Source organism: Monodelphis domestica, chromosome 3, assembly GCF_027887165.1.
Source record: "Monodelphis domestica isolate mMonDom1 chromosome 3, mMonDom1.pri, whole genome shotgun sequence".
NCBI classification, from domain to species: domain Eukaryota; kingdom Metazoa; phylum Chordata; class Mammalia; order Didelphimorphia; family Didelphidae; genus Monodelphis; species Monodelphis domestica.
This window is the reverse complement of record NC_077229.1, coordinates 97,139,519-97,163,225: the sequence shown is the minus strand read 5'-3', so window position 1 is coordinate 97,163,225 and position 23,707 is coordinate 97,139,519. Positions and strand designations below refer to the sequence as shown.

At 39.0% G+C, this 23,707-nt stretch overlaps 1 protein-coding gene across 13 annotated transcripts in view; it reads left to right on the top strand.

The window, feature by feature from the left end:
* The first annotated feature begins 1,210 nt into the window (after window positions 1–1,210).
* Window positions 1,211–23,707, top strand: part of SMARCA4 (SWI/SNF related, matrix associated, actin dependent regulator of chromatin, subfamily a, member 4) — a 110,920-nt gene continuing 88,423 nt past the window's right edge. For 12 of the 13 annotated variants that reach the window (XM_007488524.3, XM_001362925.4, XM_056822729.1 and 9 more), the window contains exons 1-2: window positions 1,211–1,854; window positions 21,422–21,681. In XM_007488524.3, the coding sequence (XP_007488586.1) occupies window positions 21,460–21,681 (222 nt within the window). In that variant the 5' untranslated portion in view covers window positions 1,211–1,854; window positions 21,422–21,459. The remainder of the gene's footprint in view (window positions 1,855–21,421; window positions 21,682–23,707) is intronic. The other variant, XM_016431943.2, reaches the window with a different exon arrangement.

The following is a 23,707-nucleotide window of genomic DNA, read 5'->3' as shown; positions in this document are numbered from 1 at the left end:
CTTCCTCAAATTCTATATACCCTATCTTCCCAATTCTATCTCCTCATTCCAGGTATACCTTCAAACCTTTTTGCAGGCCGTGCTCCAACTCCAACTTGTTCTACCCTGATGCCACATACTCCAATAAAACCTCCCAAGTCCTGGTCCCCACTTGACTCCAGTATCTGCTCAGAAACCTCCTTAAATCCACTTCACAAGCCCAGTGCTCCCCTAATTCTCTCTTCTTCCCAGATACATGCCTAAATCTTTTTTCACAGCATTTTTCTAATCCCTTTGTCCCTCCCAAACCTTCTAGGGAGCTTTTTTTTTTCCTAATTCCCAGTTCTATGTAGGTGGGCCCTCTCCATCCCATCCCCAATCTCATCAGTCCTTTCTCCCAACTTCCAGCTGTCCATCCCAGTCCTAGTCCCTTTTTTTCACCCCCCCCCAAATGTCCATTCTCCACATCCTGCTTCTCTCACTACCAAACCCTTCAAAAGTCCTGAAGACCCACAACTTTCCCTAAAAAACAGTCTTAGGGCCCCAATTCCTACTTTTTTTCCCTGATCATATCTCCCTTCTCATGGGCCCTGGCTCCTTCCTACTCACAAACATTTCTCAAGACCCTTGTCTGCCCTCTGCCTCCCCCCCACTTCTCTTCTTCCTCCTCCTTTCCTTCCTTCCTTATCGGGGTCATAGATTTGGAGCTGGGATCTTAGAAAACTAAGAAGAGGAAATTAAGTCTCAAAGAGGTAGTGACTTATACAAGGTCACGCAGGGTGAGGCAGGGTCTTTAAACTCCACAGTGCTACATTGCCCCCTCCTTAAGGTCCTCCCGGCTCTTCCCAGTTCTCCCCCTCCCCCGCCTCTCTCGCCTCCCTCTCCTTTTTCTCCCTCTGGCCTTTCTCCACCCCCCTACCTCTTTTCCATCTCCTCCCCCACCTCCACCCTGCCCTTCTCTTCCTCTCCCCCTTTCTTGCCTCATTGCTCGTTCTCTTCTTTCCTCCCCAGCCGACGGTCCTCTCCCACTAGCCTCTTTTTCTCCCTATCTTTCCCCTTATCCTCTCCTATCTTTTCTTTTCCCTTCCCCCTCCTCCCTAGCCCTTCTCTATCCTTTCCCCCTCCTCTTCCCTTCTTTTCCCTCCCTCTTTCCACCGAGCCACGCCTTTCTTCTCCTTTGATAGTCCCGCCCCACTCCCTTCGCCGCAGTGGCACCCCCAGAGCGCATGCTCCCCGGCGTGGCTCAGGGGGCGGCGTTTGTGCGGGAGGGGCCGAGGCACCTAGTGGAAGGAGGCGAGGTAGGGGGTTATAGGAAGCCAAGCTCCCGGAGCGTGCGCGTGCGTGCCGCTCGAGGGGAGGGGGGAAAAGAGGACAGGAGGTACGAAGAGATGGCGCCCGCGCCCGCGCCCGCGCCCGCGTGTACGGGAGCGCGCCTTCTGCTTTGGACTGTCTTCCTCTGATTCTGGCCCCTTTTCCTCACGATCCGTCGAGGAGGCGGGGCGCGCCTGCGCATCTCACTTCCTTGACACGGAAGGGGCGGGGAACGGGGGACGAAGAGGAAAATCGACAGGGTAGCTGAGGCGCGCACGAGGGGCCTCTGGGCCGAGGGGGGGAAGGGCGGGCAGACAGGCAAACGCGCGCGGCGGATTGAAGGAGGGGTGTGCAGCAGCGGAGGCGCGGCCAGAGGGCGAGCGAGCGCGGGATAGAGGCGGGCACGCGCGCCAGCTTCCCCATACTCGGTGGCGGCGTCTTTGTTCCGTGTGGAGTAGGGAGGACTCGAGAGCCAGCGACGGGCCCCGGCCCCGGCAGAGTAGGGGGGAGCGCTGGGGACGCGGTGCTGCCGGTGGCGGCGGCGGCTCCTCCTCCCAGGTCCAGGTAAGGAACAAGGCCCCGGGGATGGGCGTTGGGGAAGGGAGGGGGCAGTTGGTTTGAATGGAGAAGGGGAGCGGGGGAGGGGGAGGATCACACCGTTCCCTCGGGTCGCGCGGGGGCTACGGCGGCGCGACGGGGTCAAGAAACCTTTGCCGCCAGCTCCCACTCGGTGCTCTGGCTAGGAAGACCGGCCTAGTTAGGCCCGGCCTAGGCAGAGCCTGGGAGGTGGGACGGCGGGTGGAAAGCTGGTCGCGAGAGGGAGAGGGAAAGAAGAGGAGAGGCCGATTCTAATTACGGTTTTAGCGGACATCGCCCCCAACTAGAGTTTCCTCATTATCCCCTGCGGCGTCCCCCCCTTTCACTCCTACCCTTCCCCCTCTGTGTCGCCGCCGGCGTGGGAGTCTCTCTGGGGCTCGGCGGGACCTGGGTGGGGGCGGGTCCTCTGCCCACCCCCATATTCCTACCCCGGATCTCTAAGCGCGGTTAGTCCTGGCTTGTTCAGCTGGTCCCTCTTTCCGACGGGGAGGAGTGAGAGAAGGAGAGTGAGTGTGTGAGAGAGAGAGACGCCGGGTGGGGATCCCCTGGGCCCCGCCGAGGTCCCCGACTCTACGTGCTTGCCTCGGGGCCAGGAGGGGAGTGCGAAGAGGCTTGAGTAGGAAACTGGTGCCACGCGGGAAATTTCTCCGAGTTTTTCCAAACAAACACACTGCTTTCCTTCTTTGGATGCCGCGTGGGGAGGGGGCCCGGCCTGTCCCCCCCCCTTTTGTTTTTTGAGTCCTCCCTCCTTAACAATAGGCTGTTGTTAGAAAACGCGCTGGGAGCTCGCCCTTCTGGTTACGAGAGTGTGCAGCACCTCTATTCCAAGTGCAAAATGGGTTTAAAAAATTAAGTAGGAAATGCAGAACATGTTGGATTATTACAGGAAGGAAGGTTTTTTAAGTTCCTTCATGTTTAGTCAGCCAAGCTGAAAAGATGAACTCGGGTCACTTTTTTTTTTCTTAATGAAAAGAAATTTTGTCTTCAATTTTCTAATGTCCTTAATAACAAGTTATTTCAAAGTCTCAGTTGTGAAATGAGAGTGAGAATGGTTATCGAAAAGGGATTAAAAAAAGAACTTTGGTGTTTTTTAATCTTTGTTCCTCTCTCTTTCCCAAGACTTATGCAGATATTTCATGAGAGTGCTTTACTTTATTTCATGAGAAGTTTTAGTTTTGAGGCATTATTCATCTTCGGTTTCTTTCAGAGAGAGAATTTTAAAAATAAGTTCATTTTTCAAGTGGGATGATCTTTGTAAAAAGTACTTTCGCACAGTGCATAGCATTTAGTAGAGGCTACATAAATTTGTATTCCCTTTTCCAGAAAATATATAGGACTTAGGGAAAAGGCCAAAGAGAACAGATTTTACAGATGAGGAAACTGACATTTTTATTCCTTATACATTTTTATTTTCTTTTGAAGTGATAGATGATCTTAAAGAATTTGAAGATTGGAAGAGGCCTAGGGTGGGGATTCTGAACCCTTTTTGTGTAATGGACTTTTTCTGCTATGGATTTCCTCTTCTCAAAATATTTTTTAAATGCATAAAATAAAATACATAGGACTACGAAGCAAAGCAGTTACAACGAAATACAATTATTTTAAAAATAAGTTACTGAGGTTCTGAGGTTAAGAGCTTTGCCTTAGATGTTCTCTATTCCAACATTTTTGTTAACTGGACAAAGATTTAATGTGCAACAGATAAAATCTAGGTACTTGGGGGATAAAAACAAGTAAACATGATGATCTGTGCTAGGAATTTTATAGTGTTCAGAGAAAGGAAAGTTAGCTTCCACCTGGGAAAGGAAAATGTCATGGGGAGGTGACATTGGAGCTAAACCTTGAAGAATATATAAACTTTTTTCAGAGATTGGAAGGAGGGCATTCAAAGAATAGAGACCTGCTTGTGCAGAGGTTTGGAGGCAGGAAAACTAAGGATTTCTCTGGGAAATGATTACTTGTCCTTTTTTGATGCACTATAAGTTCTGTAAGTATTAATGGGAGTCATAAAGGTATTTTAAAGAGTCCAGTCTTTAGAAAAGTTACAACCTTGAGTAATGTTGACAGTGGATTGATGAAGTTATTATGATAGTCAAGAGCTAATGAGAACCTGAACTAGGCTGGTACCCATGGGAATGGAAAGAGAAAAAAGGCGAAGAGTGACATTAGAGATAGAATCAGCAAAACTTGGTGACGAATTATATAAGGGGAATAAGAAAGCTATCAGAGAAGTCTTGAGGTTTCCATACTGGGTGAGTGGGCCCCACATGCTGGCCTGTCAGTGCTCAAGGTCCCCAAACAGGATGAGACAATGGGTAAGACCAGGAGAGAATCCAGGTCTCCCAGCTCCTTGAGCCAGTGCTCTTTCTGAAACATCAGGGTCTCTTCCGTTTAGTCATGCAGATGAATAATGTTTAGTTCAAAAGGAAATAATGTTTTTCCTTCTCTTGTTTGGCTTTATCAAATTCCCTTGATTTAAGAATTTGTTTTTCTTTCCAAAGTTAAGTTTCTTTTTTTAAAAAATGCCAATTATCATTGCAATTTTATACTACTTGAAATAACATGAAGCAAAATCAACCCAGTCATTGCATAAGTGGTGTTTTAAGTGTCTAAAGAAATTTCAAATTTGTCACCTTAACTACAGCAATCCCTCCATCACCCTATGGAGTATATTGTCTTATATATTTTTTAATTGATCAATAGAGAACAATATCACTATTTTCTTCTCATATTAGACTTTCATTGTTGCATCATAAGATCAAATCACATTTGGATTATTTATATTATGATATATTCTCTTTAAAGTCTCTCAAATAGCAGCTATTAGTTTGTATCATTTGTCATGCTTTCTTCCTGTCTGTGAATGTCTCCATTCTGCAAATGTCACAATAAAAGATGTCATAAACAACATGCATATTTTGCTAACTTTTTTGATGACAAGGAAATAAAAACTCATGGTTTATAGTATCCAAAAGTTAAAACGAATTTGACACCACACAAATAAGTAATATAATAGATTTTAAATTTTACAAGGATGCTAGATAAATTAGGGTCCACAGCTTACCTACTCAGATAACAATCAAATAATGAATCATACTTTCTTCCAAGGCTTGTGAGTATTGGTATATATGTATATGAGAAAGAGTGTTGTCATCATTGAGGGTTATTTCACATCTCTCTGACTCTTTATGGTGACCCCTTTTAGGATTTTCTTGGCAATACTGGAGTAATTTGCCATTCTTTTCTTGAGGCTATTTTACTGATGAGGAAACTGAGGCAGACAGGATTGAGTGACTTGTCCAAAATCACACAACTAGTAAGTGTATCTAGTCAGATTTTGGAAGATGAGTCTTCTTGACTTTATTGCTGGTTCTCCCCACTGTGCCATCTAGTTGCCCTATTATTATTATTTATCTTCATTTTTATAGATAGGGAAGCTAAGATTCTTAGAGGTATTCAGTGATTTGCCTGGTCATAGTGATTGTTCACTAATGAGAGTCTGGATGCCTGCACTTTCTTCCCATTCTCTTACATACATGCCACCATGTTGCTTCTAAATTCTCATCACCCAAGCATGATGTTGAAGTTCCATAAGTCTAATTTATAATTTCTTTCCTGTTAAAATAAGTTGGATTGTAGTATTGGGGTAGACTTTATACCAGAGTAATTTTTACTGAGTGTCATAGCTCGTATTTTATTTGTATAATACTTAGTTCATAAAAGTCTTTGTTATTAGAGTTCATTCCTACTATTCAAGTTATTTTACCTCTCTGGACCCCAGTTTTCTCATCTACATAATAAGGAGGTTGTATGAATTCTAAATCTGTGTTCTTGGATTGAACAATTTATAGCCGGAAATTGAGGCCTGATTTAGGGAGAGTACGTGCCTTGTTGTGCTTCTAGCATAAAGTAGTATTATGTACTAGAAAGCATTTTGTTCAACAAAAATATTCATTTTATAACATTAAGGAAATGGAAAAAGTCTTGAGACTTAGTTGCTTTATGAAAGTAAATAAAATATTTAACATCTACTATTTGCCAGGCATTTTAGAAACTGAAGATATAAATAAATATAAAGTTCTTCCAAAGTGCTTACTTATATTCTATAGGGGTTCATATACAAAATATCTATTTTGAAAATGAAATTGTGGGCATGTTAGCTTGCTATATTTTATTATCTGTTTTAGTGTTGATAATGCTGAAAATTTTTAAGTTCATGTGAGGTTTTGATACAGTTTATATCAGTGGTCTTCAAACTTTTTTGATCACATACCCCCACCAGTTTAAAAAAAAAATTAGTTATCTCCACTAAATGTATATTTTAAACAATTTATATATATATATATATATATATATATATGTATTACTGTTGTAATAATTATGTATATTATAAAGCTTACACAAAAATAGGTATTATAGGGCCCACATCTATATCCCTATTGGATGGCTGAAACTGTGGATATAAGCAAATAAGCAAATACCAGCTGACCCCCATATGTATGTGCTCTTTCTCTGAGTTCCTCAGCCTTCCCTAAACAAAGCTCTAAAAGAAAGTGGAAATAGAAGCAGAAAAGATGCCAGGTTTTGCCTTGGATAACTGAAGTGAAGTGAAGTGAAACCATGTAAAGAGACCCCTACTGTATTTTAAAAGAATGTGATAAAGCCAAAATAATATTTCATCCTAAAATCAATAGGGAGCCATTGAAGTTTGTTAAGTAAGGGAGTGACAGGGGTAGACCTGTACTGAAGAGAAGGTTGTGATACCTACCACATTCCATATATTGTGGTAAGTGCTTCTAACGAATATTTCATTTGATCTTACAATAACACTGAGAAATACTCTCTTATCCTCCCCATCTTACAATTGAACCTGAGGTTGAAGCAAACCGAAGTAAAGTGATTTCCCTAGAGTCATATAGCCAGTGTCTGAGGCTGGATTTAAATTCTAGGCCAAGCCCCTTATTCACTGCATCACTAGCTGCCTCTGCAGGAAAAATGACCAGCATCCATCTGAAAGATAGAGTGAAGAAACTTGAGGCAGGAAGACCAATTAAAAGATAGGGATAGCTCAGGCAAAAGGTGATGAGGGCCTGAGTGAGGATGGTGACTAAGTAGAGAGGTGATAGATTATATCTATTATAGAGATGAAAGCAACAGGACTTTAATGGCTGTTTGGATATGTAGGGAGTAGAGGATGCCTAGGTGATACTTTGGACAGAGATAGGGAAGTGTGGAAAAGAGGTGAGTTTGAGTGAAAGATAAAGGAAAGATTTCATCCTGTGTTATTCATCAGGGAAGCAAGATAATGGATTTGCTGGAGTTTGGATTTTCTCCATGACCTGTTCCTGCTATTTTAAAGGGTGCTTCCTTGGCTGTTAGGTCCTAGCTGCCCTTGTTAGAGCCAGATGCCAGGCTCAAAAGGGGAAACTAAAGCTTGCATAGGGAGAGGTGTAGAATGAGAATGTTGGAGAATCAGAATATACCAGGTTATGTCAGCCAAATTCTGTGATTAGCCTTTGATGGGAAGGTGGAGCTGAACTTCTCACTCTATGGGTGGTGGATCCCAGGCCCTTTGGGGTTAGATCATGGCCTCCAACTTGGACTACTTTACCACTGACTCATGTTGACTTAAATTTTTTAAACTTTGTTCTTTTGGTAATGACATAGAAGTTTTGTTACATGGAATATTCCCTAGTGTTATTAATCTTAATTTGAGGAACATTTTCTATGGATCGAAGTTTTTCTGCCTTATTGCATACTTATCTGAAATCTCTAAGAAGATGATCTCCAGGTTCAAGCCTATTTTCAATTCTTAGGTATTTCTTTTCCCCTCCCCCACAAGATCATTTTCAAATTATGTTCTTATTCTTTAGATGCTATGTCAGTAGTTTATTTCATTAATGTAATTAAAGCAAGGTCAATTTGTATGCCTTCCAGTAGCACACAAGCAGAAAGTCCTAGACAGTGCTAGCTGAGAATCTGTTCAAGTTAAGAGGAGAGGTTCTTCCCTAATAGGTTGGCAGTGACCACCAGACAGTGGATTGTTTGACCACAGCAACTCATTAAGTCCACAAAAATCCAAAATGATTTACTTTCACAAAATATATTCTTTAATGGTAGTATTTTTCAAACCATCTAGAAGCATTTAATTATAAGTATTCTAAATAGGACATCTTGATGTATTGACCACTACATTGATATACCAGTAGAGGATCATGTAAATCCAATGTAATATAATTAAATAATTCCACCTGCAACATTCCACTAAATCGTCTCTCAGTCTCAAAATAGTTATAGTTCCAAAGTTTTTTTTTTTCCTTAAGGTTTACAGAGGTTTACAAAAATTACCTTGGGAGATAAGTTAGTAATCATTAACACTATTTTATGAGCAGCTTGGAACTGAGAGAAGTGAAATTCCAGGGACAGCAGCAAGATTAAAACATCTCCAGTGATTTCCATTAGCTTTTACTGCTTCAGACAAAACATGACACTTAACTTTACCTATAACAGTTGAGATCTCTTGGTAGAGAGGAGAACCCACATTGGGTTTCTGAACTTTCAGATTATGTTCTTGAAATATCTGGTAGAGCTCTCTTCTTCCATGAACTTACATAAAAAGTTAAAAAAAAAAGTAACATAAAATTGTACAGGTGGTTTATTAAACAATGATAAGTATTTTTGTTTTCCAGTTGTTAGCAAGATAATAAATACATTTATTTTAAAATACGTTTAGTAATATCTTTTTCTATTTAAATTTCACAGTGTATCCCTCTCCATTCTACCCAACTCTCAGAAACCAGACCTATAAGTGAATAAAAAAAGATTTTAAAATAGTACATCAAAATTAGCCAGTATATTGAACCAGTCCAACATTTAATGTTCCATACCCATAGACCTGTACTTTTGCAGGGAAGTTGGAGGAAGTGCCTTCTCATATTACTTCTTTGAGACCTCGATTTGTTATTATAATACTATAACAATTTTTATTGTTTTGTTGTACTTCCTATTTATTTGTTTCATGTTTTCTTTGTTCTGTTTATTTCACTTCCTATTAGTTTGTATGATTCTTCTAATGTTTCTCTAAAGTCATATTTCATTACATTCATGTATACTGCACTTCTTTTCATAGTTCTTCAATCCATGACCTTCTTTGTTTCTGGTTCTTTATTTTAAAATAAATCTTCATTATAAAATCTTCATTTAAAAAAGTTGTAATGGTATCTTTTGTTTTTGAATATTCTGCCCCTCCCCCTAATATAGTAGGGCTCCTGTATCTAGGGGAGAAACCAATTGCAAGACCTACCATGAGTGGCTGAAATAAACAAACACCTGCTACTTGCTATTAACTGGGAGTAACTGAATCAGTGGATATAAGGCACAACTACTCCACTACACTTAGGGCCATTATTACAGGAAATATGAGCTTTCTTAAACAGAGGCACTGCTGGGATGCTGCAACAATGTGATCATCAAGAACACTAGAGGCTGACTGGAGGAAAGTTTCTCATGGGAGTGTGGTTATGGGGACAAAAGGATGTGATTCATGTACTGGGCTGCTGGGCTTCACCTTGTTATAGACTGGTAGGCAGTCTGACTTATAAATCAGTTTGTTTTTCTTTTCTGGAATTTTCCAGATTTTATATTTTTCCTCCCATAGTTATTTGAATTAGTGGATGTGGGGCCCCAACTGTATATACTTTCTTTTTTTTTTTTAACTCTTTCCTCTTGTCTTAGAATCAATACTGCATATTGATTCTAAGGCAAAAGAGCAGTAAGGGCTAGACAGTGAGTGTTAAGTGACTTGCCAAGGGTCACACAACTAGGAAGTGTCTGAAGTCACATTTGAACCAGGGATTTCCAGTCTCTAGGCCTGGCTATCAATCCACTGAGTACCTAGCTGCCTCCAACTGTATATACTCTTTATACCCCCCACCCCACCCCAATCCCAATCAATTTTATTCTTGTATCAAAGGATTTTGGGGGTTAGAGGAGGACCATTCATCAAAACTAACCCAAGGCTCTTCTGCCTTAGAATCAATACGTATGGATTCTAAGACAGAAGGTAAGAGTTTTAAAAACAAACAAAAAAAGCTAACCCAAGCTGATACAGTAAATGCAGGGATCCATACTGCTAGTCTTCCACCTTTACAAAGAAAGTAAAGAGATGTATTTTCTCTTTTTTTTTCCCCTCAAGGCTTCAGTAACTTCTCTTGGTCATCATAATTACATGTTGGTCAGTTTCATTTTCTTGTTTTTACCATTTGCACTGTTATAGTCAGTGTCTATATATTGTTTTCCTATTTCTGCTTTGCATCATTTCATATGTTTTCCCATAGCACCTTCATTGTGTTTTAATTTTTAAGTATTTTATTTTCATAATTTTGCCATAAGATGGTAGAAAGAGGTGAGTTAAAGTAGGGTGGTTTAAAAATGTGTGACATTTCAAATTCTAATAAATATCTATTTCCTCATTACTCATTATTTCAGAACATCAAGAGGCACTTTTAGTTGGGGGAAAAAATACTGTACAAATTTATGAGACATGAGAAGCATATCTATAAAAGGAAAGAAAAGGCTACTTAGGAAGACTGGGGAAGCTAGGTGACCCAGTGGGTAGTACACCTGTCCTGAAATCAGGAAGACCTGAGTCTCAGATGTAGTAAGCTATGTGACCCTGAGCAAATCATTTAATTATTTGCCCCAGTTTCCTTATCTGTTAAAATGAGATAGAGAAGAAAATGGCAAAACACTCCAGTATCTTTTGCCAAGAAAACCCCAAATGGGGTCGAGAAAAGTCAGTCACAACTGAACAAAGAAGGAAGATAGAAGAAAAACTATACTGTAGTTAGATATTGAAGAATGAAAAGGTTCAGTTAGTCCTCCCTCATATCTGTAAATATGTATATTTATATGTGTATAAATAAGCATGAACATTTTACTTAGACGGCAAAGATTTGCTTGATTTAAATGTATCCCACTGCTTATTTCTATAGATTTCATTTTCCCCAGTTACACGGATAATTTTTAAAGTTATAGATTTTATTTTTACATGAGCTGCGATGAATTTGAGAGATGCCTGCATAAAGAAGAGAAGCTATTCTCTAGGTCTAGACTGAGACTGAGGGTGAGTTTATTGCTTATATAAGAAAAGTTTAAAGCTTTTCTTCACTGATTCAATGGGAGCTCCCAGGTGTGCACTGGTTTTTCAAGTTGCATGTATAAAAGTGAAAGTATTTTAGAAAACTGGTAGTTGTTGAGAGGAAATTACTTAAATTTGCATTTGTCTTTTTTGAGGACAAAGCAAACATTTAAGGTATAACATTTCTTCACTTTTTAGCATTGTGACAGCACCATTTTTAAAAACCCTTATCTTGTGTCTTAGTATCAACTTTTAGACAGAATAGTGGTAAAGGCTAAACAATGGGGGTTAATGTGGGAATTTGCCCAGGGTCATACAGCTAAGAAGTCTAAGGTCAAATATGAACTCAAATACTCCCAACTACAGGCCTGATAACTCTATCCACTGCAGCACTCTTATTTTAGGAGGAAAATATAAATTTTCATCTCAGTGTTGTTTGTATATATGACCATTTACCATTAAACAGCAATCCTACTTTATTTGCAAGTTCATTTATCAGCTGTGAGTGTGGTAGAGAGTAAAACCTGAACATTTAGATAAGAAAAAGTCATAAAAATGGTTCTTTAGGAAAGGGGATTATATCCAGACACCTTCTTTTATAACTCTGCAGCTTAAAATACAATTAAGTACTTAAATACTTATTGACTGGAAACAAACAGAAGTGACTCCTTGAGGTGTTAAGTTTATATTTTTCTATTCTGTCATGGACCAATGGTCCAAGAAGCAGGTGGTCTTAAGACAATGATATCTCTTTCTTGAAACATTATTTGCCAGAAAAACAGTATCAAATACCTCACCCAACTCAAGTCTTCTATGGGAGTCCTTTTCCAATCTTCTCACTTAGTCTTGTTTGGATAATCTTGATCCTACACCTTCTATTACTTTGTACTTAAACTCTTTCTATATTTTATACATCTATTTCTGTGTGCATGTTTACCTCTCTCCTCAGTAGAATATAAGCTCTTTGAGTATTAAATGCTCTTGTCTATATCTCCAGCAACTAACCATAGTGCCCAGCAAGTAGATGATCCTCAATAGATGACTTCTTGTGGCATTTCAGTGAAATTATAAGATGACAGATATTCACTCTTACTCAGGTTGCCCAAGTTCTCTCCAGGGTTGTGCCACCTTTATAGGACACAACTATTTGCTAAATGTAGTTGAAATAAAGGGATATATATTTGTCAGGGCTAAATACATTAGCATCTTTTGTATCAGTTAATCTGGCATTTCTTCCTTCAAGGATGAGATAAGAAAACATTGTAATTGATAAGTATTCCTAGTTGCTGAAATAGTGTTCCTTTGACATGTAAGTTATAGTCTTTCATCTAGTATGATGAGAAAATCTAGGAAACTACTTATAATGTATAGTTTTACCACCTTTTAAGAAGGAAATAGATTAGCCTACACGTGCTAGGTTTATTCTCCTATTGTAGGATGTCTCTTCTATTATATTCAATATAAATATATATGAAGTGCCCCTTCTTCATGTGCAAGTATCAGATTAAACACTGGGAACATAAAAATAGATGCAGTTCACACCCTGTCATCAAGTCTTCATCATTTACTAGGGTAGAAAGACATACAAATGATAATCAAGGAATGCTGAAAATCAGTTCAGCCATCTTCTGCTACCACAAAACACTGCTGACTTTATTGGGGATACAAAGAAAAAAATTAAACTACTAAGTACTAGGAATACAAATATAGACACATTCTACCTTCAAGCAGCTTACATTCTACTGGGAGAATACAATACTAAACAATTCAAATAGGATATAATGTGAGGAGGGAAAAAGACATTGAGAAAACTTCTTAAAGGAGATAGTCCCTGAATTGAGCCTCAAAGGAAGGGAAAAATAGTACCTGACCCATATTGGATACTTAAATAGTCATGTTCTAATAAAGGCTTGTTGAATTGTAAAAAAGATTCTGAAAAGTCAAATACAAGGAAATGTTTTCCAGACATGGATTGTTGGTCAGTAAACATATATTAAGCACTGTGCCAAGTGCTGAAGATTCAAAAAGGCAAAAGACTGCCTCTGCTCTTAAAAGGCTCGTGTGTCAAGTCTAGTCAAGAAGCATTTAATCTATTTTGTCCTAGGCACTGTGCTAAGGAGCAACAATACAAAAGACAGTACCTGTCTTAATGGACTTGTAGTCTAATGAAGGGAACAGTGAGTAAATAAATATATGCAAACTATATACAGGATAAGTAGGAAGTAATTAAGAGGGATTGGGAAAGGCTTCCTGTAGAAAATGAGATTTTAGCTGAGGCTACAGGGAAGCCAAGAAGCTTGTACATTGTACAACAATAGGATATTGGAGTATTGAGCTCAAGGAAGGCTCAAAGTCCAGTTTGGTCTGACATAGAATGCCTGAAGGAGACTAGTATTAAATAAAACTGGAGGGCAAAGTTAGAGGACATAAAGGAATAGGTCTAGGAGTTAGGGGGGGTATTCTCTCTTTAAATTTCAGGATTAATAGGCTTCCACAAGATCATAATTTGTGATCAAGAAAGTAATAGGGTCAGATCTGGGCTTTAGAAAGATTGTGGCATGCACATGGAAGATAGATTTTTCATTTGTACATACTTTATAATTCCACTTCTTACCTAGTGTGACCTTAGGCAAAGAACTTGACATCTCCACCTCAAGTTTCTTCCAACTATAAAATGAATAGGTTAGACTCATGACCTTTGAAATCTTTTCTATCTCTAAATCTATGAAACTATTTACTTGTGTACTTCAAATCCCTTTAACAAAATGTAAGTAGGAATTCAATAAATGTTTGTTGGCCTCAATTAAGTTTTTAAAAAAACCAAAACTCTCACCTTCTGTCTTAAAATTGATACTAGTATCAGTGCTTGGGCAGAAGAGTCGTAAAGGCTAGGCAGTTGGGGCAAAGTGATTTGAACAGGGTCACATAGCTAATAAGTGTCTTCAGTCAAATTTGAACCCAGGTCCTCCTGACTATCCACTGAGCTAACTAGTTGTCCCTCAAATTAGCTTTTAAAAGATTAATTAGGAAAATCTTTGCTTCTGAGCATATGGGCTATTTGTAAGGCTTACCTTTAATTAGAACTTTTCTTTAAGGAAAAGGGACAGAATAAATAATACCTGGTTAGTCATACTCTTCTGCAACAGGTATAGCAAAATTTTTAGTGTGGAGTACATTGGCAGGGAGAGGGAAGGTCACGGCCACATTTATACTAAAAGGTTTCTATGGGAATGATAAGTTTTATACCTTCCACTTCACTCCCTGTGGGCAGTGGGCTCTAGTTTCTGAAGGAAGGAGATTAGTTAGCTAGAATAAAGTCTTTATTAATTCTGTAGGTTGTTGGACACTGAAACTTATCACTAAAGGAGATTGTGAAATTGTCTTCCCTGTAAGCCCTTATGATTAGGCTAAGCTATCTGTTAAGTGCAGCCCATTATAAAAGCATGGTTTGAGGTAACCTTTGAAGTCCCATCAAGCTCCCAAATTCTAGCTATACCTTCCTCTTGATTGAGAAATGGGAGGCCAGAAAATAGTAAAAAAAAATTAGTATTCCATTTTAAGAGTTGTTCCCTCCCCTTCATCTCCAAGGAAACATGAAACATTTAGGCCTCCCACACATTTCTGTTTTTCTTTTCTGTAAGCCCTATCTACTTTCTAAATGAAATACCTGAGTTCTAAATTTAAAAGCTATATGTGAAACCAAGCCCAATAGTTAAAAGTGTATAAAGGCTTCTAGCTTTGAAGTTTTAAAAGTTTCTTAATTTTTTCCTTTGTAATCTGTGTGTGTCTGTTCAAAAATAGTGTGTCGGAGCATTTTAGCCAGAAAATAATATGCTTCTCATGTGATGAACAGTTATTTCCCTGCTCCATTGTGACCTGACAGTTCAGAAATGGCAGCTTCTTTTGGGAAATGACATTTAAAAAATTTCATGGGAATGAATCTGTGTTCTTTAAATTACCATCACTTTTTATCTTTGAGAAAAGAAATATATATTGCCAGTATCCATTGTGAACTGAGATTAAGTTATGGGAGCCCCTTATTGCCTAGTCAGGAGTTCTGTTGTGTGCCTCTCCAAACTATACATTTTGTCCATATAAAATTTGACCAATATAAAACATTGTTCCCTGGGAAAGGAAAGGAGGAGTGTTGGGGATATGAGACAAGTTGTCTTTTTGAAATTGTTGCCCACTTGAATCCTGAGAATGACAGGGTAGGTACCCCATCTCATTCCACTAGAATATTGACTCTACAAATGCATTTTTTAAAAAAACTCTTACCTTCTGTCTTAGAATCAATACTGCATATTGGTTCTAAGGCAGAAGAGTAGTAATGGCTGGGCAATGGGCGTTAAGTGACTTGCCCAGGATTACAGAGCTAGGAAGTGTTTGAGATCACATTTGAACCCAGCATCTTTGATCTCAAGGCTTGATTCTCAATTCACTGAGCCACCTTATTAAATTCTTATTAAATTGCATCCTTATTAAATGATCTGAGTTTTATTGACTTGCAATGTAGGACTTCTGAGGGTGTAGTATAGCTTAGTACTTACTCATTTCTCAATATTCCCCTTCAAACTTATTTTTTATTTTTATCTTCTCAGTTGCAATTTTCCTTCCACGAGAGAGGGAACATGGTTTTTTTTGGTAATAATTGATAATATTGCCTTTTCAACAAAGTGCTTTTGTATACTATATCTTTGGAGGTAAAAGACTGGGGTATGAGAGAGCTGATCATAGGTAGTTTTTTGTTTGTTTTTTTTTTAATCCTTACCTTCCATCTTGGAGGGTGACACAGCTGGGAAGTGTCTGAGGCCAGATTGGAACCAGGACCTCCCGCCTATAGGCCTGACTCTCAATCCACTGAGCCACCCATTGTTTTTATAGCTCTGTGGTTCAGAACCTTGTGCATTGTTATCCCCATTTAATAGATAAGAATGAAGCTCAAAAAGTGAAGTACCTTGCTCATGATCTTACAGTTTGTGTCAGGGGTAATGCTTGAAATCAGCTTCCCACTCTTTTCCACTAACCCTCACTGCCTCCTGATCTTTCTAATAATTCCATGTGGTCTATCCCAGCTTTGGTGAGTGATTTTCACTTTGATATAATTCCTTGGTTCTTCCATCTGTAAGTGTGAGTAACTGTCCCCCATTAGATCTTTAAGTACCAATGGTGCAGCTCTTTTGCAGTCTACTCTTTTGGCAATGGTTGGTATATTCCACATGGGTCACATGATCTCTATTTCTGATTACTCTCCTGACTTTCAAACTGATACTTAAGAGAATATGCAAATTATTGGTAATACTACTCTCTTTCCTGGACCCTTTGTGCTCTGTTTGACCTCATGACTCAGGCTAGAACAGGGGTTTGAGGATTTACAGAAAATTAGTGCTCAGAAGCTAGTACAAGCATGAGCTTTACTTTGCATCTCATCAGGGAGGCAAACACTAAAGCATTATATACTAGATGGCAACACAGAAATTTATCCACTGAGGGCCAATGGCAAATATTGATGGAATACATGCTCAGTGTGGGATCTGAGCAGGGAAGTTTTATGCTTTAAAGATGGACTTGGTTGAAAAAAGGTAATCATTGTCACCAGATGGGGTGGGGAAATTTTCTGGGTCATTTATCCATACCAGATTTGGGTGGGGTAGATTATCCATTAAGACCAGAATTTTGGTAAGGGTCTATAACCATAATCAGGATTCCAGAAATAGTTTGTTAGTGTGTTTGCAGTGATTTGGAGTTTTCTCCAGTCAGGAGCTATAATCATTTATATATTTGATGCAGGATCAAGATAAATTATTATAGTAGAAAACTTTAAGCCCTCTGTAATTGCTTGTATGTTTGTAACAAGTAGGACTACTTAGCCAAAGTTACTCCATTTTGGAGTCCTGCAACTTACGCTAAAATAGCAAATTATATATTTTAAAAATCACAATGATTACATTATAAAGGACTCTGTTAAAGGGTCACAACTCCAAATTAGATAGTTTGAACTTAAAACTACTTCTCTGTACGTTAAGAGGAGGAAAACATTTTCTCCACTGCTTTTCCCAATAAGAATATATGCTGAGTTTAAATAACTAAAATATTTGAAGAATTGGATATTCTCATGTGTATGAATTTTTAATAATTTTATTTTCTTTGCTTTTGTTTTAAGTAATCTTTCATAAATGTCCTTAAGACTTCAAGTGGCAGGGAAGACATGGTTAGAGTTATGTTCCTTGTACCAGTGAAATTTTAGGCCCAATTCCCATCCCAGCATCAGTAGCACTAAACAAAAGATTTGAAGAAATTCTTACTATAAAGTTTTTTTTATTTTTGAGAAGAAAAAAACCCTAAAACTTTATTGTTGCTTAGGATAAATGAGAAAGAGGATGGTTTGAATTCTGGTGGCTTGAGATAAAATAAAGTGATCTCTCCATTTCCACAGAAAATCTAAACAATTCAAATCCAAGCAGTTACAGAGAAGACTAAGGAGAAAAGGGAATAGAGTCAATGAATGGTCTTTTTTTCTCTTAGGTTAGGCAGATTTTTGACTGTGCCTACTGCCATTGTCACAGGAGTCAGACCCCTGCTGCCTGCTCCTGTGGGATATGCTGTATGAGAGAAGAGACAGCAGCCTCCCCTAGAGCCACAGCTGCAGTATTCTTAAATAAAGATTTTTAAAATTTACTGTCTCTTCCTAAAAGTGGAGTACCCAAAAAACCCCATTCTGGTTAATTGAGGATTCCAATTAATACAAATATTACTGTACATGGTATATTGATATAAAGTACTCATCAAGAAAAGTCATATGTTTGATAGTTCCATTAAGGATTACTAACTTCATATCACTTTTATTTAGTTTTCACTTAAATTTTTCAAAATCACAAGCCCTATTGCAGGGGTCCCCAAACTTTTTACACAGGGGGCTAGTTCACTGTCCCTCAGACTGTTGGAGGGCTGGACTATAAAAAAAACAAAAAACTATGAACAAATCCCTATGCACACTGCACATCTTATTTTAAAGTGGAAAAAAAATGGGAACAAATACAATATTTAAAATAAAGAACAAGTAAATTAAAATCAACAAACTGACCAGTATTTCAATGGGAACTATGGGCCTGCTTTTGGCTAATGAGATGGTCAATGTCTGGTTCCATATTTGTCACTGCTAGCCATAACAAGTAATGCAAGTGTGCATCAGTTAGTCTAGATCTTGTTGGAGATTTCAGATGTTTCATTCTGTAAAAAGTCTGTTCACAGACATAAGTGCTGCCAAAGATGGTTGCCATTTGGAGTACATGGTTCCTGAGATTAGGATATGTCTCAGAGGGGAGAGATGCATAGAAATTAGGCAAGCTGCTTGACTTGAATGTGTCTTTCAGAGTCACAATTCTGCAGTTCAGACAGTTCCATTTGGTAAATTGTATCCACATTTTCAATGTCAATAGAAAATGGGTTACAGAAAAGCTGTATGTCCTGTTCATGGAGATGAAGCTCTTTAAATCTGAATTGGAACTCTTTTTGCAAATTTTCTAGTGAATCCACACATGTTTCTTTTGGGAATGCAATCAAGGATTTTTCCGCTAACAGATTTTGAGTTAAAGGGAGATGGCAGAAATTTTCCTTTTTTACTTGTTTGATAAGGAGGCCTAATTTTACTTCTAATGCTTTCCCATGTGATTGCATATTACAGATGAGTTTCCCTTTTTCTTGAAGTTGTACAATTGAAACTGTTGAGTAGCTCTGTTATATCTGTCAGAAAGGTGCGAGGTTCCATTTCCATTCTGCATCACTGAGCTCTGGTACTTTTTTGTTTTTTGAAAGCAAAAAAGCTGTAATCTGTGGAAGTAAGTCATAGAAATGTCTCAAAACTCTCCCTCGACTTAGCCAATGGACTTCTGTGTGGTACAGAACATCTTCAAAGGCAACATTAGCTCAGACAGAAATTCCTGAAATTGTCTGTGGCTTAGTGCATTAGCTCTAATGAAGTTAGCACAAGTTACCACAATTTTCATAACAGAGTCCCACTTCAGTGATTTACTACATAGCAGTGCTTGTTGGAGGATGAGGCAGGCAGTGTATGGCTATTGGATGAGAATGGTTATGTTTGTCCATCTCGTGGTTAATGCGAGCAATTACTCCTTTCTTAGACACCCCACCCCCCACCCCCACCCCCAATGCTAGGAGCACCATCAGCTGTCACACTGGCTAGTTTAACCCAGTCCAGCTCCAAATCCTTCACAGTTTGGGAAACCTTTTCATAGATATCCTCTCCTGTAGTTGTTCCTTTGATGCTTTGCAGTGCAGCAAGCACTTCTGTGACTTCAAAATTATCATTCGTCCCATGAGTAAAAATTAGAAGTTGTGCAGAATCACTTACATCATTGCTCTCGTCGAGTGCCAAGGAAAAATAGGAAAGTTTTCTTGTGGAGTTTTGCAAAAGCTGATGCAAATTGTCTCCCATTTTTTCAATTCTTGGTGTTATTGTAGATCCTGAAAGACTAACTATACTAAATAAGTCTGCCTTTCTGGACACATCTCTTTGACAACAGAAAGAAGGCAGTCTTTAACAAATTCTCCCTCAAAATGAGGTGATGCCCTTCAATTGGGGAATGGCTGAACACATTGTGGTATATGTTGGTGATGGAATACTATTGTGCTCAAAGGAATAATAAAGTGGAGGAATTCCATGGGGATTGGAACAACCTCCAGTAATTGATGCAGAGTGAGAGGAGCAGAACCAGGAAAACATTGTACACAGAGACTGATACACTGTGGTACAATCGAATGTAATGGACTTCTCCATTAGTGGCAATGCAATGACCCTGAACACCTTGCAGGAATCTACAAGAAAAACCACTATCTGCATTCAGAGGAAATACTGTGGGAGTAGAAACACCGAAGAAAAACAACTGCTTGAATACATGATCGAAGGGATATGGTTGGGGGTGTAGACTCTAAATGATCATCCTAGTGCAAACATCATCACCATGGAAATAGGTTCTGATCAAGGACACAAGTAATACCCAATGAAATTGCGTGTTGGCTGGGGGAAGGGTGGGTAATAATGTGATTATTGTAACCAAGGAATAATGTTCTAAATCGACTAAATAAACTAATTCTAATGGGGGAGGGAGCCACCAAATTCTCCCTCCACGAATGGTCTGCCAGTGCACATGATTAGCTTGGCAACTTGAAAACTTGCTCTCAGTGATGAAATATTTAGCTGCTTCTGCTTCACAAAAGTATTTTGCTGAATTGTCAATGTATTTTTCAGTTTTAATATTTATCTTTTCTCTCATTTCTGACCAAATGATCATATTTATCTTTGAGTTTGATAGTGTTGGCGCAAATTGTATTCTTTGAACACAGACACTATGTTCTGGCATATTAAACGCACAGCTCTTTCCCTGTACTGCATGAAAAAGTAATCATAAGTCCACTGTTCTTTGAATATCCTACACTCCAAGTCAGTTTTTCTCTTTCTTGACGTCATTGTTTCCTAGGGATTCCAAATTGCTATTAGTAAAATATGTGTGTGTGTGTTTGTACAACCCTACAAAAACAATATACCAACAATAATTTTGCCCAAATAGAGGCATACAGACTGACTGCCCATCAATGCAGTCTGATCTGTGTCCATCAATGCAGCCTTTCCAGTTCACATCATTTCAGCTTCACCAGTGGTCATATTGGTGGAACTCCACTTTTACCTCAGGCTCACACTGGTGCGGTGCAGGAACCAGCACAATTACAAAGCCGGTTCCTCTACCACCTTTCCAGTTCACACTACCCTGTGTGAACCGCACTGTGATCTGTGAACTCACACAGGAATCTGATCGCATGGGTAAGACCCCTATTATAGGGGCCATTATGTTTTGTATCTGGGGGAGTATGGGGGCCATTGTACTACCGTGTTTCCCCGAAAATAAGAGAGTCTTATATTGATTTGACCCCCCCCCCAAAAAAAAAAAAAACCAGGGGATAGCTTATAATAAAAAACACCCAGTGGCAGTGGTGGGCTTTTCACAGTAGAGGCCCACCGATGATGTCACAGGCCAGATCACCACTATTCAATGCCTGTATACAGTCCTGGAGGTGGTGTTGGGCCTGTGACACTGTATGCTGCTGTCTAGTATACTGCTTTGTGGCTGCCACATACAGTACTTCAGGATAGGGTATGGATGCATCCTGTGCTCCTCTCACTGACCACCAATGAAAGAGGTGCCCCTTCTGGAAGTGTGGTAGGGGCCAGATAAATGGCCTCAGGGGGCTGTAGTTTAGGGACCCCTACCCTATTGGTTAATACTTAGATGCTTGTACTCATGGGTAAGTCCTGTATTTTTTTTGAATTAAGGTTTAAATGGCTTGTGCTCATCAACTAACTCCAGACTTTTTCCCCAGTAGGCAGTAGGAGACTATTTTGAGCAACTTCTTTGAAGATGTCTACTCCAGATCCACCCCTGGGAGGAACACCTCGGCCAGGACCCTCTCCTGGGCCTGGCCCATCCCCTGGTGCTATGCTGGGCCCTAGTCCTGGACCCTCACCTGGTTCTGCACACAGCATGATGGGCCCCAGCCCTGGGCCACCTTCGGCAGGACATCCCATACCTCCTCAGGGTCCTGGAGGCTATCCTCAAGATAACATGCATCAAATGCATAAGGTAATGTGTAATGGAATTTTTTTTTTAATTCCAAGATTCATTTATATACATTAGATCATATTCTCCTAACACATTATTCTCATCACCTCCCTACCCTGCCCCATATCTAAAGAAAAGATGGGGCCATTTCTTAGTTTTTTTTTTAATTGTTTTTACATCTTTATCAATGGTCTACTAATTTCAGACTGGTAATCCTGACTATTTAAGAACTTAGAAAGATAGACACTTTTTAATTCATTGCTTCCCTTATAAATGCCAATAGCATTATTCAAACTGATTTTGGTAAGATGGAAAATTTATTTTCTTCTCTTTGGAGAAAATATTTTAGATGTAATAGGATTGAATATGGAAAAATAATTTCAGTTTCTAAAGAGGCTTTGAACAGTGGTGGCACTTTGTGATAGAATGAGTCTAAATCTTGGATAATCTGTATGTGGCACACAGTGTCAAGGGGAAAGCCTTGGATGAGAGGCCAGAAACCTTTCCTGCTGCCCTTGTTTTAATTCTTCCATTAACCTGCTCTATAATTTGGTTTTCTTACTTTTGTTCCTCATTTTCTCATCTGTCAAATGGGAAAGATACCATTTGGCTTATCTACTTCCTAGTTGTTGTTAAGATCAAATGAGAGGTGATCAAGCACTTTAACATAAGGCTTTATACATGTGTAAAGTAATATTACTGTTGGTGACAAAATGGGTTAGTACCTATTGAGGCTGCTTTTTCTTGTCTGAAGAAGAAGCTATATATAGGATAAAAGCAGAAAAATCGACAGGGTGAATCTCTGGGGATTAATGGGGTGATCAAAAAAAGTGGGAATTTAGTGGTTTTTGTAGTGAGGCAGTTGGTGCCTTGGGGGGAAAGGTAAAACTTGAGAGATATAGAGGTTTCTTTAAAAACCAGATATGGAAACCATTGCTTTATTTGTTGGTTTTGATTAGTAAATAATTTGCTTCTAGAAATGACATCTGTTCATTTCCAGCATGTTTTCCTTTCTGTGGAACCCACTTCTTGTTATATATACATTTCTCTTTTTTAACTTTTTTTCAAAGTAGGGAAGTCATACTTTTCCTACTTCTACCTAAAAAAAAACCATTCTGAGTTTGTCACTCCCAGCTATGTGGATGAATTATCCAGAAGGGTCCTTTCTGAGTAGCTTTTGGAGACATTAATGTGTTAACTGTAATTCTTTGGAAACTAAAGCAATTCTTAAATTACAGATATTTAGCAGGTGTTCTGTAATTGCAATTGGTTGGTTGCACTCTCCCTTTCTCTTCTTGCTCCCCATTCACCCATTCTTAAGACTATCGAGACAATAGCTAATCTCTCCCGAGTCTCAATGGTTACATGGTAGCAGAGAACCAACTGTCTGACCTGACTTTTCTGTTACTTCCTTTTTGAATATTTCTGAATATTCTCACCTTTTTCTTCTTCCTTTCAGAGATCTGTTAATTATACTACAATCAGTCTTGCAGAAATATCTTTATTTATACTTTCTTCCTTCCCTCTTCCAATTCTTATCCAGTTAGCTTCCTCAAGAAAATGTTATCCTCATTATCCTCATTCTTCTTTTTTTTTTTAACTCTTTTTGTCTTAGTAACAACTCTCAAAGACAGAAGGGCAGAGGCCTAGGCAAATGGGGTTAAGTGATTTGTCGATGGTCATACAGCTAGGAATTATTGACATCTTTTTTTTTTTAACTTAATCTCAGATTCTTCTCTATCAAAGTGAATGGTAGCATCCAGAAATATTGACCTCCATAGCTTGTACTGACACCTGAGTTTTAATTCATAGTAACTTGGCATAGCCTTCATTTTCTTTTCTCCCAGGTTCTAGTCCCACATTCATACTGACTCCTGGACTTGATATCCTATTGTTACTTTAAATTCAGCATATCTAAAATCATGCTTATCATTTTTTCCCCAAATCAATTTCTCCTCCTGAGGAGAAACATCCTTATGTCCTGATGTGTTTTTTTTTTTTGTTTTTTTTTTTTTAACCCTTACTGTGTATTGGCTCCAAGGCAGAA